We start from the raw sequence: 18,695 nt of genomic DNA, 5'->3' as shown, positions 1-18,695 counted from the left end.
CCATATCATGCTCATAAATTAGATTTCTGGTCTTCACCTTGTGTGTTTTTAGGTTATAGCTCATCCCATCTTGGTTATCGTTGTCTTGACTTAGAGTCTGATCGTATTTATATCTCCCGTCATGTTCGTTTTCATGAAAATGTCTTTCCTTTTCCAAAGTCTGAACAGGTAACATCCTCACCGGTACCTCCTACCCCACCTACCTATCTTCCATCCTTGAACCCTCCTCCATCCTTTCAGCCTACTACTTACCAAACCGGCCCCAACCACAACCCAATTCTGCCCTCTGCCACACCATATTGAAGAAGATGATATCCATATTGAAGATTGCGATGAAGGTGATGACTATTCAATTGATGACGAAGAAGAAGAAAATTCTGACTAACTATCAAAATGAAGCCCTGTGTAAAACCCTTTTCTTCATGTAATTTACATTATGGATGATATATTTTGTAACACGAAATATATATTTATTGTTTAAGCATTGTTGCTATTGTTTTGTGCGATGGACAGTTTATCATTGAAGTTTTTGCAGGAAGGTAAATAGAAAATACAAATACAATATTTTGTCGCACCTGGACATCACGGCGAACAATTAAAAAATTATCTAGATTATGGAAAAAGAATGGATTTCTGGCATCTGGTTCTTTTAGAAAAAAGGTTTAGTTTAAGGAGTCGCCACCTAGTATTATGCTCACTAAGAACCCTAACTGGTCAACAGAGATTCTATGATACGGGACTGGTTACGTAATAGGGAAGACATTATCACCCCTTTTACATTCTGCTGGAGGCAGACTGCATTGCTGGTTTTGTCTTAAATTGCTAAATATTTATTGGTTTATGCTCTGATGGTTTCCTTGCAATATTCCTTTCTCTAGGACTAGTGAATATTCAACTACGGATAATTCCAACTCTGGCGTTGGTAAATATCACGTAGCTATAAAATAAATTAGATCAATATTTTGTATTCCCGACTCTAGCGCAAGTGAACAAATAAATAAAAATAAATTTATTTTTACATATGCACATATTTTTTTATTTTTCTAGCTAAATAAAATAAAATACAACGAATAAAAATAATATAAATTTAAACCAGTATTTTTATTCCTGACTCTGGCGTCAGTGAATAAACCAATAAATTTACATTATTTTTATTTGTGCATACACATTTTTTTTATTTTTACCTTTTTTATTTTTCTGTTTTTTTATTATTTATTATACTTTTCTATTTTTCTATTTTTTTATTTTTTTTATTTTGGGGGCTAGGCTAACTCGGTTGGGTCACTGGTCTAAACCAGTGACCCGGTTGGGTGGCACGCCTGCCCAATGAATTGTAATTCACTGCTACAGTAGCAGTGAATTAAAATGCAAAGGGAGCGGCGCTTACCTCAGTGCAGGAAACGAAAGGGACGAAGACGATGGTGGTGGCGAAGGCGCGCTGGCTGGACAATAACCTTCTGTCTCCCTTTTCGTTTTCTTTCTTTCTGGTCATTCTTTGTTTCTCTTGTTTGTTTCCCCTAGTTCTGTTTCTCTCCGTCTTTGTTCTTCTGCGTGTCTATGTTCTTGTTCTCTTTGTCTCTGGTTTTTTTATTCGTTCCCAGTCTCTCCCTCTCTCTGTTTCCCTAGGTTTTAGTCTCTGTTCGGCTCTATGATCTGTCGATTCTTTCCCCAGTTTTGCTGTTTCGGATCCTGCTCTGCCCCCTATTTTTTTTCTTGTTTCAGTGCCCTGTGTTATTGACTTTCCACTCCTTCTCTGTTTCCAGTGTTCTTCCTCCTGTCTTTGCTCTGGTTTCTGGGTTGATTTTTTTTCGTCAGCTCCCCCTCTGTTGCTGAGGCCCTCCCCCTTTTATGGCCTTCTCTGGCTTTTATATAAAGCCAGAGAATGGCTTCATGCCTCACGATCGTGAGGCACGTTCATTTCTGCTTCTTTTTCTGGAAAAACAGAGTGCCACCTTTGCAATTAACCTCCTGGCACTGGAAATAACAACTTGAGGATAATAGGCAGGAGACGTGACCCTTGATCGGATTGAATTGCTGCTGATTTCCCTGTTGAACCAGCTTCATCCACGCAAGCATAGGAGACGATGAACAATGCCTCCAAAATGGCGTCGTTGTGTCCTTGGCATGACTTTTTTCAATTTGGTCCCTAAATAGTTTGAAATGTATCAATTGGGTCCCTTAATCAATAAATTTTTAATTTTACCCTTGGATTAATTTCAATTAAGTCCCTGAATTTATTTAATTAATTAAATCAAAGTTTAATTAAGTCCACAAACTTATTAATTCTTTGAATTTCATTAATTAAACTAATCCAAATTTTAACTAAATTTCCAAACTTATTAATTCTTCAATTTCTGACAAATTTACTCTCAAATCTGATAATTTCATCCATGATCTTTCAATTTGTATTGTTTTAACCCCATTTTCAAATATATTTTTATCCATTCATTTTGTATTATTTATTTAAAAATTAGGTCATGACACATTTATTGTACATTGTAACAATCACCGACGTCTATACCGACAGAATAACGTTCATCAGCATCTCATAGAGAGTTCAAAAATAATTACAATAGAATTCCACAATCACTGACGTACTTACCGACGAATTAACTGACATCCGTACTGACGGAAACATGTCCGTCGACATCTCACAGAGAGTTGAAAAATAATTACAACAAAATGCCACAATCACCGATGTTTATACCGACGGAATAACGTCCGTTGGCATCTCATAGAGAGTTCTAAAATAATTACAACAAAATGCCCACAATCACCGACATCAAATACCAACATAATTAATGTCCATCGGTGGACAAATTTTACCAACAAAAATACCGACAAAATGTGTGAATTCCAAAGGGTATGCATTGAATGCACCTCTAACCGTGTGATATTACCAATAGAATTACCGACGGACCGTGAAAAATACGGAGGGTAATTAAAAATTTTGGTGCAAAATTCAAAAATTACAGACGGATTTTTGACACGTTGTCGACGGATTTAATTAAAATAATAATAATTTTTTATTTTCGTCAATGAATCCGTCGGTAAAACTGACTATAAGTCCCAGCGAACGCCCCTTCAGTTTATTTTTCTTCTCATCCATTTTTTCACCTCAAAATTTCGATTTTTTTTCCTCTCAATCCTTCAAGGCTTTCAACTAGAATCTCTAGCAAGATTTATTGTGAATCTTCATCACATTAAAAGTTATTTGTTTTTTTTTCTATTTCATTTTATTTTATTTTTAGTTATTTTTATTCTTGTTATGTTTTTTTTGTTTAGTGTATTTTTTTTGTAATGCAGATAAAGTTTTGAATTCAACACATTATTAAGGTATGTATATTTCTTTCATAAAGTCTATAGTTTTTTTTTTTTTGAATTTATTGATATGTTTTATTTGTTGTATTGGCATAATTGTTAGTTAATTTGTTGTTAATGTTGAATTTACTCCTTAGAATTAGTAATTGAATATGTTTGAATAATTAGTAATTTTACTCTATTATTGCATGATTTGTGTTTAATTATTTCCATTGATTTTAATTGTTAGTCTATAATTTTTTTTTAATTTATTGAATATATTTTATTGTTGCATTGACATAATTATTGATTAATTTGTTTAATTATAATTGTTAGATGTTGAATTTACCTTAGAATTAGTCAATTGAATATGTTGGAATAATTAGTAATTTTACTATATTATTGCATGATTTGTGTAATTGTGTCCATTGATTTTAATTGTTAGTCTATAATTCTTTTTTAATTTATTCAATATATATTTTATTGTTGTACTGGCATAATTATTGATAATTTGTTTGAATTAAATTGTTAATGTTGAATTTACCTTAGAATTAGTAATTGAATATGTTGGAAGAATTATTAATTTTACTCTATTATTGCCTGATTTGTGTTTAATTGTTTTCATTTATTTTGAATTTATTGTTTTGTTGTATTGGCATAATTATTGAATAATGTTTTGAATTGTAATTGTTAATGTTGAATTTACCTTAAGATTAGTAATTGAATATGTTGGAATAATTAGTATAGATTGGGTCAATTGGTTGTGGCTATTGTTAATATTTGCAGGTTTGAGGATTTGGGTAGTATCCAGTATAGGGGAGGTGCTATCGAATTTTTTTTTAACATTTTCATTTAATTGGGTAGATGCGCAGAATGAAAACCAGAGCTGGTCGTTCACGTCTGGTCGCATCAAGTTCGTCCAACAGCAAGGACAATATTTCCTTGTGCCTCTCAAGAAGAGGCACCTACACCACCTGCGTCATCAACTGATGTTGCCTCTTCTAGCGTTGGTTCATAGCACAGAGGCAGCGTGCCTTCACAGCAGAATCAATTTACCCGCAAGTACGAGGCATAGTGGAAGGACGACCTTTTAATATAAGTTTGTTAAGGTTTTAGTTTTTTAAAAAAAATAATAATAATAACATAATTTATGAAGTAATCACTATTTCATTTATTTTCATGTTCACAAACATTGAGGCCGCCCGAGTAATATCATCGGCGTTTAAATCGTCGATGGAGATTCTATTATTTCAATGGAGTCAGATATCAAGACATCCTAAATGGATGCCTAAAATCAATGCATGGTTTGACAGATTTGAGGTTGGTGTTAATATATAATTTCCAACTTATTTCTAATAAATTATTAATATAATTGTAAATGAATTATCATTTTTATTGAAATTTATTTATTTATACACTGGAAAAATTCTCCTCGCACAGTGAAAATGACACTATTGTGAGGAGGGTGTGGGAAAATCACGGCAGGCAACTAGATAAACATAAAAAACAACACAACTTTTTTTTAGAAAAAAAATTTATGTTTCAAATTTTAATTTCTCGCTATGGAAGTAGGTTGCGTGATTTTCGGTATGAAGCATAAAAAAAACTACGAGAGATAATGCTCTCCAAGGCTGAAACGATGTGGCGGTTTGGAGGGATTTCAAACCGATATACATCCCGGTAGATATATGGCCGCTCTATCTTAAGCACGTGACGTCTTAGTAATTCACACGACGCTCACAGTCTGGTGCTGGCAACCGGAATCAGCCAAATCATGGCTCGGTGACAACGCACACCAGCAGCTCCATTCCGTTTGCTACACATGTGAAACGGATGGTAAGATTAATTTAAATAAAATACATCGTTAAATTAATATGTTGTTAATAATTTTTTTTTCATTATAGGCTACGTCTCTTGGACGTGAGCCAAGCCGATATATACATCCGGCAGATATATGGCTGCTCTATCTTGAGCATGTGACGTCTGAGTGGTTCACACAACGCTCACAGTCTGATGCTGGTAACCGAAATCGGCCAATCCATTGCTCGGTGACAACGCACACCGGCGGCTCTGTTCCGTTTGCTACACATACGAAACAGATGGTAAGATTAATTTAAATAAAATATATTGTTGAATTAATATGTTGTTAATAAATCTTTTTTTATTATAGGCTACGTCTCTTGGATGTGAGCCAAGCACAATGGAGCTGTTTGTGGAGACGCACGTGCGGAGTCAAAATCATCAAAAGGGAGCGCAACAGTTCGTTGACAACCGTGCTCAACATTTCGTGGTATGTTTCTTCAACCATTTTATTTTGTAAGTTATTATGTTTATTGAATTGAATATGATGATTGCTTTTTTTATTTTTAGGAGACCTATAATAACCGGTTGAGGGAGAGATATGGGGACAATCCTTTAACCCATCTGGAATTCAATCTGGATTTGTGGATGAAGGTTGAATTGTCTGGTGGACCCGATAAAAATCGGGTTTACGGGCTCTCCAACACTATGGCCGAAAACTTGCGGGCGGCCCGTAGTGTTTCAACCATTGGGAACTCCCAATCAGTATCGAGCACCCAATCTAAGGATTTCGTGACCTTGCAGCAACATACGGCTCAGCTCACTAAAAAATATGATCACTTATCAACAGAGTATGCACAACTCAAAGCGGAGCATGCACAACAAAAAGCGGATCATGAACAACTTCGTGAAATGGTCATGAACATTGCATCACAGAGTGTAACATGTGCGCCTCATCCTTTTTTGTTGTATAACCACCAGCCTCCTCCTCCTCCTCCTCCAACTCCACCTTTATATTAATTTGTAATAAATATTATTTACCTTTAATAGTTCATTTAATATTTTTTTTGAAACACATTTAGTTTTTAATGAATATTATTTAACTTTATTTTTTTTATGTTTAATAGAAATTTTATTTACATAATTGGTTTTTATTACCATTAATTTATATAATTTTATATTATGTATTCTAAATAATTTTTTAAAAACAAATTTAAAAAATAATCACAAAGGGTTTTACCGAAGGAATGAATCCATCGGCATTTGACAATAGTTGCCACATTCACTGATGAATTTACAGACAGATATATTCGGTTAGTATTTCAAACAATGAACGACAGATTTACCAATGGACTTAATCCATCGGTATTTGACAGTACCTGCCACAATGACCGATGAATGTACAAACGGATATCTTCGGTCGGTATTTCAAACACTCGCTGACAACTTTACCGACGATATGTATCCGTCGGTATGTCACACTATCACCGACGGGATAAATCCGTTGGTATATTTCAAGCAAGAAATTTTTTTTTAGCACGTAATTTCCGTCTGTAAAACCATCAGCAAATGCTTTTTTATGTTGCCGACTGATATAGCGATGGAATGTGGCATTACCAAAGAAAGGAAAGTCGACGGACATATTCCGTCGGTGAAGACGTCAATAAATAAATTACCAACGAACTCGTAATCACATACTGACGGAATATATCCGTCAGTAAAACTGTAAAATCTCGTAGTGTTTAAAAGAGAAATATCAGCCCTCCCATAAATAGGGGGGAAAAGAAAGGCTTTATTCAATAGAATCGCTATCTCTTTGTGTTATTCATTGTTCGGATTATCTCTATCACTTAACCCCATGCCACGCCATGAGCTCCAAAACAAATTCATAAGCTTTGTGCTGGTCGAGCACTACTGACTTTGAAACAGTTTCCCTTTGCGAGCATCTCTTAGCCCATGCCACAATCTCGGGGCACTCCTCTTCCATGGAAAATCTTCCGAGGGTCTCAAATGCGTAGAAAAAGCTGTAGAAGGGAATAAGTGCAATGTCTATCAGACCAAAACTGGCACCCCCAAAGTAGGGCTTGTCTCCAAGCTCTCCTTCCAATGCTTTGAAGCTTTCTATGAGACTCTTCTTCGCTGCTTCTTGGCGTTCACCTTTTCTTGCCCATAACAACTGTGCGTTTGGGTAAATCTGCAAATGCCCATCATCAGACAGTTTTTATAAAGGTGAAGAAGTGCTGAGCTTTGACGTGATTAGTTGCGTAAGAATCATGGCTACAAATTTGGAAGTCTCAAAACTTCGCATCTTGGAATGATCAATATATGAGAAGTTAGAGTGAGGAAGAGCTTCCTCCATTACATATGCCTAATGTCTAGTATGTTCTCCAATGAGAGAAAAGGAAATTTTCCGAAAAAACAATGTTTAAAAAAAGAAATCGATATATTGAATAAAGGAGAACAAATTAACTAGCTAGAGGAAAAGAAAAGGATGGCTCACATGTTCATCCACATAGTCAGCCCAGAACCTAGCATGAGCCCTCTCACAGGGATCGGAGGGAAATAAAGGAGCTTTGTGTTTCCAAACTTCATCGATATATTGAATTATGATGAGTGATTCACAAATCGGCTTTCCTTCATGGATCAAAACAGGGATTCTCTTGTAAACAGGGTTCATCTCTAGAAGCAAAGAACTCTTGTTGAACAAATTCTGTTCTCGGGACACATAATCTATTTCCTTCTCTGCCAGAGCAATTTTCACCCTCATTGCAACAGGACTAGCCCAAAAACCCAGTAATACCACTTCTTCTGCCATTATTATCTCACAACTTCTTATTCGCTTTCCATATTTATAACTGAATACTTTCCCATGCATGCATGTCTAGGTTCTTTTAAGGCCGTCATTGCTTGCGTAAGACCTAACAATTTGACTAAGTTATCAATGCCGGAGATCCAATCTCAGATTTTTCTTGTGAGAGAAGTCTTGCATGTCGTGTTTGAAAACGTCAGGTACAAATGAAATTGTGGATCGAAGGGGTAAAAAAAGAACAGAAAGGACAAGGGAGTACAAACGAGACCCGCTTATGCGAATTCTTTATCATCTACATCTTTTTCCCTCCAGCTTTACGTTTTTTACCGTTGATTTTTGGCCCAAAATATATATATTAAAAAAAAAAAAGTCTAAGAAGCATCAAAGAAAACAGTATTTTTATTATTTTTATGGATTGAAACAGTATTTTGTATTATTTTATCTTTCTTATAAAAAAAACAAACAAAGCTTATTTTGGAGCAAAATCATTTTTTTAGGGTTTTTTCATCTTTCTAAAATTCCTTGCATGATAAAATGATGTGAAAGCAAAAAGATTATTAAAATTGCAAAAAGACTTTTTCATCTTTTTTATTTTTTCACACCAAAACGATAGAATTATCTTCATAATAATAAAAAAAATCTAAAGTTGATGCACAAGATATTTTTGTCTTTTCATTTTTATCTTTTTCTTCAAGTTATTGTCGTGTAACATGATAGAATAATTGTTATGTGTTTTGAATGATGTGCGACCAAACATTGGATTCCTGGTGACATATAAATCATCATAATAACCCCTCCACTAATAATTGATAAGTGTCTGATTTGACATTTTCAACCCTTTTTCATTTCATGCTCACTCCAAATTTACAAATAACTCCTCAATTTATTTTCCCTTCAAAATTAATTTTAATTTTTTTATTATTTATTTTATTTAAAATAATTTATACAAATAAAACCATATTTTAATTTCATCTCCTTTAATTTTTTTTTTATCTATCAAATCTAACCTCCATTCTTTTAATTATTATTTATTTTATTTAAATTTAATTATTTTTTTTACAATTTCATACTTTAGGTTTTTTTTTCCTATTACTATTTCAGCCATTAGATTTCTATCCCTCCCTTGTATTACTTGAAAAATAAAATAATAAAGAAACCTCGACCGCTAAAGAATGTTCATGACGGACTACTTGCATTGTGTTCTTTTCTTTTCTTTTTATCATTTTGACAGTACTAGTATCCTCGTACCAATTTCAACGCCCTCGCTTGGGTCTGAAGCAAACCATCCATTGTTTTAACATAAACGTCTAACAAAACATAAACCGGGCCTGCTGTATTTCGGATCTTAATCTATCTAGAATTTGTTTAGGAGACCAATTTGAAAATATAAGTTATTTTTTAAAGCATTTGATTTTATAAATATATTAAAATAATATATTTTTATTTTTTTAATTTTATTTTTAACATCAGTAAAATCTACAAACACTAAAAATAAATTAAATCAAGATTTTTTAAAAACAATATTATAATGCCAGGGCCAAAGATACGCAGATTAACGTGCCCAACAAAATAAATAATCATCAAATGCCTGACTGAAAGAAACTGACAAAAAAAAAAAAAAGTAATAATAAATCTGTACTCGGTTAAGATAATCCCTCCACTTAAGTTTTTATATAATTCTATCTGCAACAAATAAAATAAAATAAAATAGATTAGCCAAAAGTAAAACAGCTACCTGCAACGTCGCTCTAGGTCTCCGTGACTCTCCATTACAATTGTATATTCGACGCATCTCTACTTGATTACGCCACATAAGGATAGTATATGATACTTCCCCTTGCCTCCAGAATCCAGATTCATGTTCAGCTTCCATGGAAAATGTTTAATTTGAAAAGGACTTTAGGCGTGTAACAAGCCAACATACAACACATCCATGCCCTCGGATCAGATGCACATCCCAGAAAAAAATGCGATCAAAAATGCATGCAAGGCAAAAGCAAAATATAATAATAATAATAATAATAATAAAGACAACTATGAGCTAATTAAGCATCAATGTTATCAAAGAAGGTGGAGCGGGAGGGCAATTACAGGAATAAAACCATGTCGTGCTTTAAGGGCAAATCCATAGATAGTGTATGGATTCAAGGACTATCCAGCAACATTTTTACTAAAAGAAATGCAATGTATCCATAAAATGAGGATTTTATGCTAAAATATAGCCAAAAAAGGTATGGTACAAAATCTATAGGATCTCTGACTCGTTCTCGGCCAAAAACTAACTTTACAGCCTTAAGGAAGAAAATTTCTGGCAAGATTTTGAACCCAGCCGTTCTCAGCACCAACAATGGTGCATCTACCAGTATAACATATTGCCGCAATTAAGAATAAAAAAGACAAGATAATGACCTCTTGTCACTGCAAGCAATTGCTCAAAGATACAGGTCACAACAGTTACCCAGCTGCGATCTCAAGAACAGGCATCTATGTCAATCCATTAATTAGTGGTACAGATTATACACCAAGCTCCTCCAGCTACAAAATCAAGAGACTGCAAAAATATCATAGCAGAAAAGTAATGGTCATGCAACCAGCCAAACTGTGATACGAGGACTCCACATAAATAAATGAAAAACCAAAAAAAAAAAAATACCCTCAATTACCAGTTGAGTTCCCTAAAACTGCTGAGGAATGCCGTTTCTCTTGACTAAATGACTGGAGGCGTTTGACAAGGTCCTCTTTCAATGACTCGGGTATTTGTGAAATAAAGGTTCTCTTGGCATCTGCAATCAACAACTTCCTGCATTTCAGAGCAAAGGGAACACCAGTTTAAAGCCATAACATTAATCCTATTTAGATAACTCTATTTAATTGTATAAACATGCAACCACCAGAGAAACATGACAAGAATGGCACAAGTTTAATACAAAACTTTTTGACACAAAGATTTGGAGATTTATACATATTCTGATCATGCAAAGGCAATGATCCAGAATGGCACAATTCTCTACTTGCCTCCAGAATCCAGATTCATATTCTCTACTTGCAAGAATCTAAATGGCTTTGCATGTTTCTCTGGTGACATTGAATATGAAGGGAAATTACTAGCATCAAAGCTTTGAACATAAATCAAACTGTACAGAAAATCAAACTAAATGAGACTTACTTTAATTCAGTACCACTTGGATTGTTTCCTGCTTCTTGAACACACAACCTCTTTTTCACACGCATAAAATCATAAACCTTATCAAAAAAACCGCATGATCCCAAAATCAAAGATGCTTGTTGCTTGAGGCTGAAACAGAATATAGAAGCACACAAACAAGCAAAAAAAAATGGTAAGAAAAGTAAAGATGATTAACCAAAATGGTTAGCAAGCACATAATTAACATTCAACTATCCGAATAATGTTTAATGTAGACATCCAGTTTAAACAACTGATTCATGAAATGGCTCACCAATGAAACAATTTCAAAAGAAATTCATCAGAATACTAGGCTTTAGTATTAAGATCTAAAAGTCCAACACAGCTTCAATCCAACTAGTCACAATCAGGATCTAACTTGAGAGTTTAAAATCACTAATTAATCACAACCACAAAATTTAATAAACACACATCAATCAAAATAAACTTCAATATAAATTGGGAAATTTAGGTTATTCCACAGAAGCTAATCAGTTTTAAATAAGACTTCAAAACAGATTAAGTATAATGTAACATACGCTTCTTTAAATTCTTCAATTTTGGCTAGAGATTGAGAATCCTGTGCAAGCAAAATGGAGGTGTCCTCCTTTAGCTTTCTCTTCAAACCTGAAATGTCAGCACAACACTTCATACTGCCACTTTGCAATTCAAGGTGATCATGTACTCTTCCTGTTGTCACCTTACTTGTTGTACCATTACTGTCACAGACAAGGGGCTTTACAGAATTAAAAGCAGCATTTTGAGAATGACCATTTTCACTTGCTGCTGCAAATGCATGACAGTTTTCACCTTCTACAGCATCAACATTTTTATGCTTTTCAAAACCATTACTGCTTGTTACTGTTGACACATCTTTATCACGTTTCTCCACACGAACTGTCTCTTTCACATTCCCATTCATTCCCTTGTTTTGACCCTTCAGATGACCAACCTTTCCATTAACGGATAGAGGGGTACTTTTGGATCCAGAGTTCCCACAAATGCTAGACTTTACCAGTGGGCTTGAAGGCACTCTATCAATCCTAGACATGGCTGAAATATCCTTTTTTGAAGATTGTTCAACTTGTGGTTTTGTAGGTAATGTTTTCAGAGGAACAGCACCCTTTGAACTTTTAAATTCCACACATCCATTTGATTCGCGTGATTTTACTCCATAGGAAGCAAAAGAGGAGGCAGTGGATGCTGGCCTTTGGTTAGTACGAGAAAAGAAGAGAACATAGACCTTCTCTGACAAGACCTCCTGCAGGTTAGAGAGTGTCACGTATGAATCATTGCAGCAATACCACCGACCCATTGCATCCTGCACACACAACAATGAAATAACATCAATAACAATTGAAGTTGCTGCTTTTATAACTAGCACAAACCAAAATTAATAATGAAGTACATAAAAACCCAGTAAACAAACCTTTATATATGCATAATAGTGTCCAGATTCCGGGGAGTATCCAGAGTGCACAATGGTACCAAAAAGATTATACTCGGGTTGTGGGTCCTGTGATGGATTAAAAAAGCACGAGAAATAAATAAATAAATATATATATATATACATATAGAGAATATACCATAGCAAGATACCGACAGCTATAGTAAGGATGAACCTTATGCTCAATCATACATTAGAGTTTCAATCATACAAGGCATTGCATCAAAGAAATTACTTTAATTAACATATCATAATGTACTTCGACTTCCCATCAATTCTTTTATAAATATGGGACCCCAAAAAATATATGTACTGCCTTATCTTTTTATATACAGTCATGAGAGAGAACAATCAGCCAGATGAAATATTGATAACAATTAATTACAAACAAGAAAAACAAAAACAAACGATGTCAATGCAAACTATGGATTACATGTGTGCCAATCAGGTAGCTTTTTTCTTTATATAGTTTTATTGTTCCTTTTCTTATTTGTTGGGAGGTGGCAGTCACCATCAAATTGAAATCTCTCTATTGTCAATTTGTCACCAGTAACCAAATCTTGTAAATTAAAAGAAAAATCATAAATAAGATACTTAAATACCAATTAATTGATCTCAAAAGAGAAAGGACACATGCTAAAACAATGAATTTTGTCTTTCGGTCAGACGTAATATCTGTTAATTTTGTTTTCTACTGCAAAAGCACATTCAGTTTTATCTGAAAAGTAGCCGCCTGTATGCAGCATAAGGTTCTGATCAATTAATTACATTAAAAAGCTCAAAGCATTGACAAAATATGGTCCTCTTCTGCTTAAGTTCAAAATTATTTGTCTCAAAGCATCAAAAGGCTGTGATGCCCTAATTCTTTTTCCAATTTCTAAGAGAATGGGGCAATAAAGAGAACTAAATGGTGATTGAGGTGGAGTGTGGAAGCTTGGGAAGCGATGGTTTGGCATACAATGTCTCTTAATAGGAGGAATTCTACAAACCACCAGCAAACTAGTTTAACAGAAGATCCCCTAGTTGTAATGGACTGTTATCCTATGTTGTTTCTGCAAATGATGATATTGAAAATCAATGGCATAATCATTTGTGCTTGACACTCTGAACTGGTTCTATCAGTCTCAAACATAAGTTTAAATCGGTTCAGGGATTAATTTATGACAAAAGTTCAAAGTTGAGCAAGAAAACAGTCACATTCATTTATTGTATGCTCTCTATCAACAAAATTCATTATGACATGCTATGATTCCAAGTCATACAGACAAATTGAATGGCAGTGCTAGAGGAGTTGAAGATGATTTAAGGTATCATGATGTTGTTGGGACTAGGGAGATTACAATTGAAAAATAATACACAGCATAGCAGGAGTCTTCTCTTTTTCAGCCTTCCTTTTTAACAATTAAAAAGGAAGGGTGGAAATAACATTCTTTATGACAATACAACAGCAAATGGAATATGAATGGTGCCCATGGAACCACAGATTGGTTTTTGCTTGCTTTAATATTTCAAGAAGAGAGATGGAAAATAACCACACATGGAATGGTGCTCATTTGTCTTATCCATAAAATGGCGCTCATGACAGGCTAGGGGTTGTGTTTCCATTCTCATTATATACACATTCAATCTGAACTCCACTGTTTTAAGACAGAGTCTAGCATAAAGATGTCTAAGACTTCAATTCTGCAAATAACAGGACATCCAAAACTTGAAACCACTGCAAGAGCCTTCTGTTTCAGACAAATGCAACTCTACCAGCTAAAGCCTGGTTCTGAAGTCTGAGCCCATTAATTAAGTTTTTGAATCTTGTAAATTCAAGGTGATGTGAAAAATATGATAATGATATAATCTACAGTTTACACTCCATCATCAAGAAATTGCAAGTCTAATAGTTTACTTAATTTAATTTCAAACAAGGTCAATGTGTGTTGTCAGAAATATTGTACATATCAAACAATGAGAACTGCATTTATAACAAACTATACTCATTGTAAAGAACCAAAGTCCAGCCACGCAAATCTACTCAACAGACTGATTGAACCCATCAAATCATCAGTACCTGGCTTGTTTTGCTCATTAAGCCTGAAAGAACCAAAACTTCTTCAAATGCAATGGTCTTATCAATCTTCACTCCGAATATGCCCTCAAATCTCTGCAAACACCAAAACCCAACAATAACTCTCATTACTCAAAAGCAGCAACACAACCAACTTTAAACACCTAAATAACAACAACAAGAACAGGATCAAGGAAAGTTAAAACCCACCTTCAGTTGGATAACAAGAACATTTGGCGCTTGAAGTATTGACATTTGCTTCCTAGCTGCCACTAGTTTTTGACATCTAAACAAGCAAAGTTTCTCAAACACAACAGCAACAACAAACATTAAAAAAAAATACAAATAAATCAAAACTACTTACTTTTCGCATTTGTATTTGTTATTCCCATCCAAGACCTCTGGCTGAAAAAACTTTTGCATTGCATCTCTTACCGAATAACTATTCAGAACATCTAAACTGATATCCATAATCTCATCAACTTTATTCGACTCATAATTACAGCACAAGCACTTCACTTGACTTTGCAATGCACCTCCAAATATCTCCTTAACCACACTCACACCACCACCACCGTTCTCAATCCCTTTCCTTCTGAGTTTCTTCAAACGCAAACACGTATTATGGCACGCATCAATCACATACCGCAAAAATTCGTGAGCATCTTCCTGTCGTCCACAGCGAAAATGCTCAGCAAAAATCTTCAAACAGCTTTGAATCTTAGCTGGCGCGTCAAGCGTGAGATCCAAACTGAGTGAACGGACTATCCGTTTTTCGAGAATACAAAACGGACAGTCTCTCTTTCTATCTCCGTTAGCAACGGAATCACCTTGAAAAAATCTTTAAGAAATTAACAAAAATATTGAAAGAGAGAGAGAGCAGAAATTGAAAGTGAAAATTGCTTACAGAGAGAGGAGTGCTGGAGGCGCAGGCAGAAATTAGCAAGAGGAGGAGTGTAAGTGAGGCACTGAAGGACGCTATTGAGATAACAAGAGTTGCCGAGATTCTTTAACCCTAAAGGAGGACCATTTTTTCGTTTTTGACTAAGCAAACTCGGTTGCCAACTCATTTGCAATTTTTGCAGCTGAAACCCGCCCATTCATTAATAGCAAAACGAAATCGATGATGTTGTTTCTTCCTCTTCATTTGAAACGATGTCGATTCTTGTCGTCAACCACCACCGGAGCCGCCGTGAGAAGGCGAATCGCATCGAAACGAATCGAATCGAATCGAGACGAGACGAGACGAGACGAATCGTAGTTATTTTCTTTTTGCTTTTCTTTCTTTATATTTTTAGGGTAGGCCAAAGAAAGAAAGAATTAGGGATTATTGACTAGGAGGGGAAGGGTTGGAATTAAAAATAGAGGCATTTTTTAAAGGGAGGAAGAAGCTGCAGAGGCAGCAGGCCACGATCACCAAACCCGAAAAAAGGCCTCTCTCTCTCTCTCTCTCTCAGGTTTTCGAGGAATTACCCCTTCCTTTGTCATTGAGCTTTTTTTGGGTATTATCTTATTAAGACCTCTACGAGCTTTTTTGTTTTTTTATTTTAAAAATATTTAAAAAAAAAATTAAATTTTTTTATTTTTTATTTATTTCAAATTAATTTATTTTTAATATTTTCAAATTATTTTAATATGTTGATGTTAAAAATAATTTTAAAAAAATAAAAAAATATTATGACATATATTTTTAAAATAAAATATTATTTGAAAAGCAACCATAATTATATTGTCACAAGTTCTATACCCCCTTCTAAACCAATAGGTTTTGTAATAATACCTATATTTCGTCTATCATTAGTTGCTTCATGTCTAAAATAAGGTACATTTAGTTTAAAATAAAATAATTAACTTGTACCATGTAATTTAAATAGGTTATGTGTACTCGATTAATCTTATAAGCCCTGAAGTTACTAATTATATAAATATTTGATGATTTTAAAATTTATGAGACTCGAACTATTGATATTTACAAACCAAATCTAAAATTTAACTAATTAAGTTATACTCCTCAAGATTAAAAGATATGGTAATTTTATACTTGGATATGGTGTAACATTAAATCTATAGATAAGCGTTGCTTTTGTACCTGGTTATGAGGTCAAGGAAAAACTTTCACTGAATATATTTGTTTTTTAGGTTAAATTGGATTATTATTGTGAAAAATTGAAAAAATGAGGCTCTTGTACAAGAAACATTTGCACAATAAAACAGAGTTCAATTGGGACTCAAGGCCTTTTATATAGACTTGAACCTGCATGCATTTATTATGGAATAAGATCTTAGAAGATAAATCATGTTAATGTAAAACTGATTTTTAAAGTATAGGCTTTGCTTTTTATAAGAAGCAATCGTACGACTAATTAAGACAAAGCCATATGTTTTAAACATGTGATGACTTTAATGACATGGATTATTGGTTAGTAAGTCAATGAAATTTATTTGATATATGTTGCCCATCTACTCACTCATCCTATAACAACCCAACAACTTATGTGAAATTATAAATAATCGGAATAAATTCTTTTTGACCGATTCATATTTTTTAGTGTGTTAAGATTTTATTTAAATTTTGACAGAGTTTTTATTATAATAAGATTGTCTCAAATATCAACATCATTGATATTTTCCATAAAAAAATCAATTCATCTCAAAGTCAAATCATCTCGGACCATTTTTCACAAAATTTATTAGGTTTAATTATCCTGAATCATTTTACATATTACACAATCAATAATAAATTACATTCATCTCATCATCACATACATTTTAATAATTATGTCATGCTTATATCACAGAATTTAACATAAATGAAAGATAAAAAAAAATAATAGCTAAATCTTTTGCATTTTATGTTAATTAGTAAAAGAAGAAAACATTATAAAGTTTTATAGTCATAACTAAAGACATTGAATTTAATTATATAACAAAAGATGTTTTTCAAAATTATATGAGAGTTAACATCAATCCTAACAACATCATTGACAACTAATATATGCAATCTAAGATGGTTCTACTACACATCTTGAACCTCTGAAAATCCTGAAAATAATTTAATTTATATTATAAGAGATATAAAGTAATAATCAACATAATAGAATAATCAATTTTCTATTAAGTTTTTACATCATAAATAACTATTAAAAAATTTAAAATGATGAGCAATCATTTTAGCCACTCAATAAATCAATACCTCTAGTCTCATATGAGGGACTAATTAAATTATAAACTTCTCGGTCATTAGATCGGCCAATATCTTTATTACCAACCTGGTATTAGTTAAATTCTTAATTTCTGAACGTCAAGTTTATTGATACCTCTAGTACCTTTATAGGTACTAGTCAAATTTATGCTCTCGGTCATCAGATCGATTGACACCTCCAATACTTATCTAGATACTAGTCAAATTCAAACTCCCGATTGTCGGATCAATCAAAGCCTCTAATACCTCTTCAAGTACTAGTCAAGTTTTAAACTTATTTTTCAATGTTCATTTCATAACATTACATTCCCACGCTACGAAACTTAAGAAAAATTACATAAATTTGACATTAAAACTTGACATAATAACAATTGAGGAACCAAACTCCTATCTAATGCTCATAATGATCCTTCTCCTCTTGTCTAATCTTCAGCATCATCGACCTCTCTTGTATTCATAAGTATATAGTACATCACTTGCCAAGTTTTTTTTTTCCATTAAAACAACTTTCAAATTTTTGGTTCATCTTAAATCTTAAATCAATACTAAAGAATTTAAAACTTCCTTAAACGGTGCATGTTTACAAAATCAAATTTTCCTCATAAACACATAACATGAGTTTTTAAGATTTTTTTTCCATTATCTCATCACCCATTTGATACCATTATATATTTTCTTCATACATTATATACTAATTAATTCAATCAATTTCTCATCTCTCTATTTAACCTTTGCCAACACCTATATATAAGATAAAAATGTCAAAGTCTTTTCAGATTTCTTTAATTCATCCATGAGTAAGTCATTTTATCTTATATTCAAGATAATTAATCTCAAATTCATATATTAACTAATTCAACAATATAATTTCACTTTTTTACCTAAGGTTGGATAAAA

The 18,695-nt window shown here is 33.5% G+C and overlaps 2 protein-coding genes across 5 annotated transcripts; both read right to left on the bottom strand.

Annotated features, from left to right (window-relative positions):
- Window positions 1-6,854: 6,854 nt before the first annotated feature.
- Window positions 6,855-8,267, bottom strand: LOC118038339 (probable glutathione S-transferase parC). Its single transcript, XM_035044657.2, has 2 exons — window positions 7,601-8,267; window positions 6,855-7,294 (listed from the first exon to the last, which is right to left on the bottom strand). The coding sequence occupies exons 1-2, from the start codon at window positions 7,973-7,975 to the stop codon at window positions 6,947-6,949; spliced, it is 723 nt and encodes a 240-aa protein (XP_034900548.2). The 5' UTR covers window positions 7,976-8,267; the 3' UTR covers window positions 6,855-6,946.
- A 1,261-nt stretch (window positions 8,268-9,528) lies between these two features.
- LOC118038337 (ubiquitin carboxyl-terminal hydrolase 25) lies at window positions 9,529-16,076 on the bottom strand. Of its 4 annotated transcripts, none has more exons than XR_004685749.2 (11): window positions 15,504-16,076; window positions 14,961-15,426; window positions 14,807-14,882; window positions 14,600-14,692; window positions 12,523-12,609; window positions 11,633-12,414; window positions 11,076-11,204; window positions 10,573-10,709; window positions 10,319-10,460; window positions 9,645-9,806; window positions 9,529-9,592 (listed from the first exon to the last, which is right to left on the bottom strand). XR_004685749.2 is itself a non-coding variant. In XM_035044656.2 (9 exons), the coding sequence occupies exons 1-9, from the start codon at window positions 15,694-15,696 to the stop codon at window positions 10,453-10,455; spliced, it is 1,971 nt and encodes a 656-aa protein (XP_034900547.1). In that variant the 5' UTR covers window positions 15,697-16,076; the 3' UTR covers window positions 10,097-10,452. The 4 variants fall into 4 exon arrangements, 2 of the variants coding, with proteins under 2 accessions (XP_034900547.1, XP_073268670.1); XR_012171233.1 differs by having other exon boundaries at window positions 10,319-10,444; XM_035044656.2 differs by lacking the exons at window positions 9,529-9,592; window positions 9,645-9,806 and having other exon boundaries at window positions 10,097-10,460.
- Between the last annotated feature and the right edge of the window lie 2,619 nt (window positions 16,077-18,695).

The sequence above is a fragment of the Populus alba genome, chromosome 11 (genome assembly GCF_005239225.2).
Source record: "Populus alba chromosome 11, ASM523922v2, whole genome shotgun sequence".
Classification (NCBI taxonomy): Eukaryota; Viridiplantae; Streptophyta; class Magnoliopsida; order Malpighiales; family Salicaceae; genus Populus; species Populus alba.
This window is presented reverse-complemented; position numbering and strand designations above follow the sequence as displayed.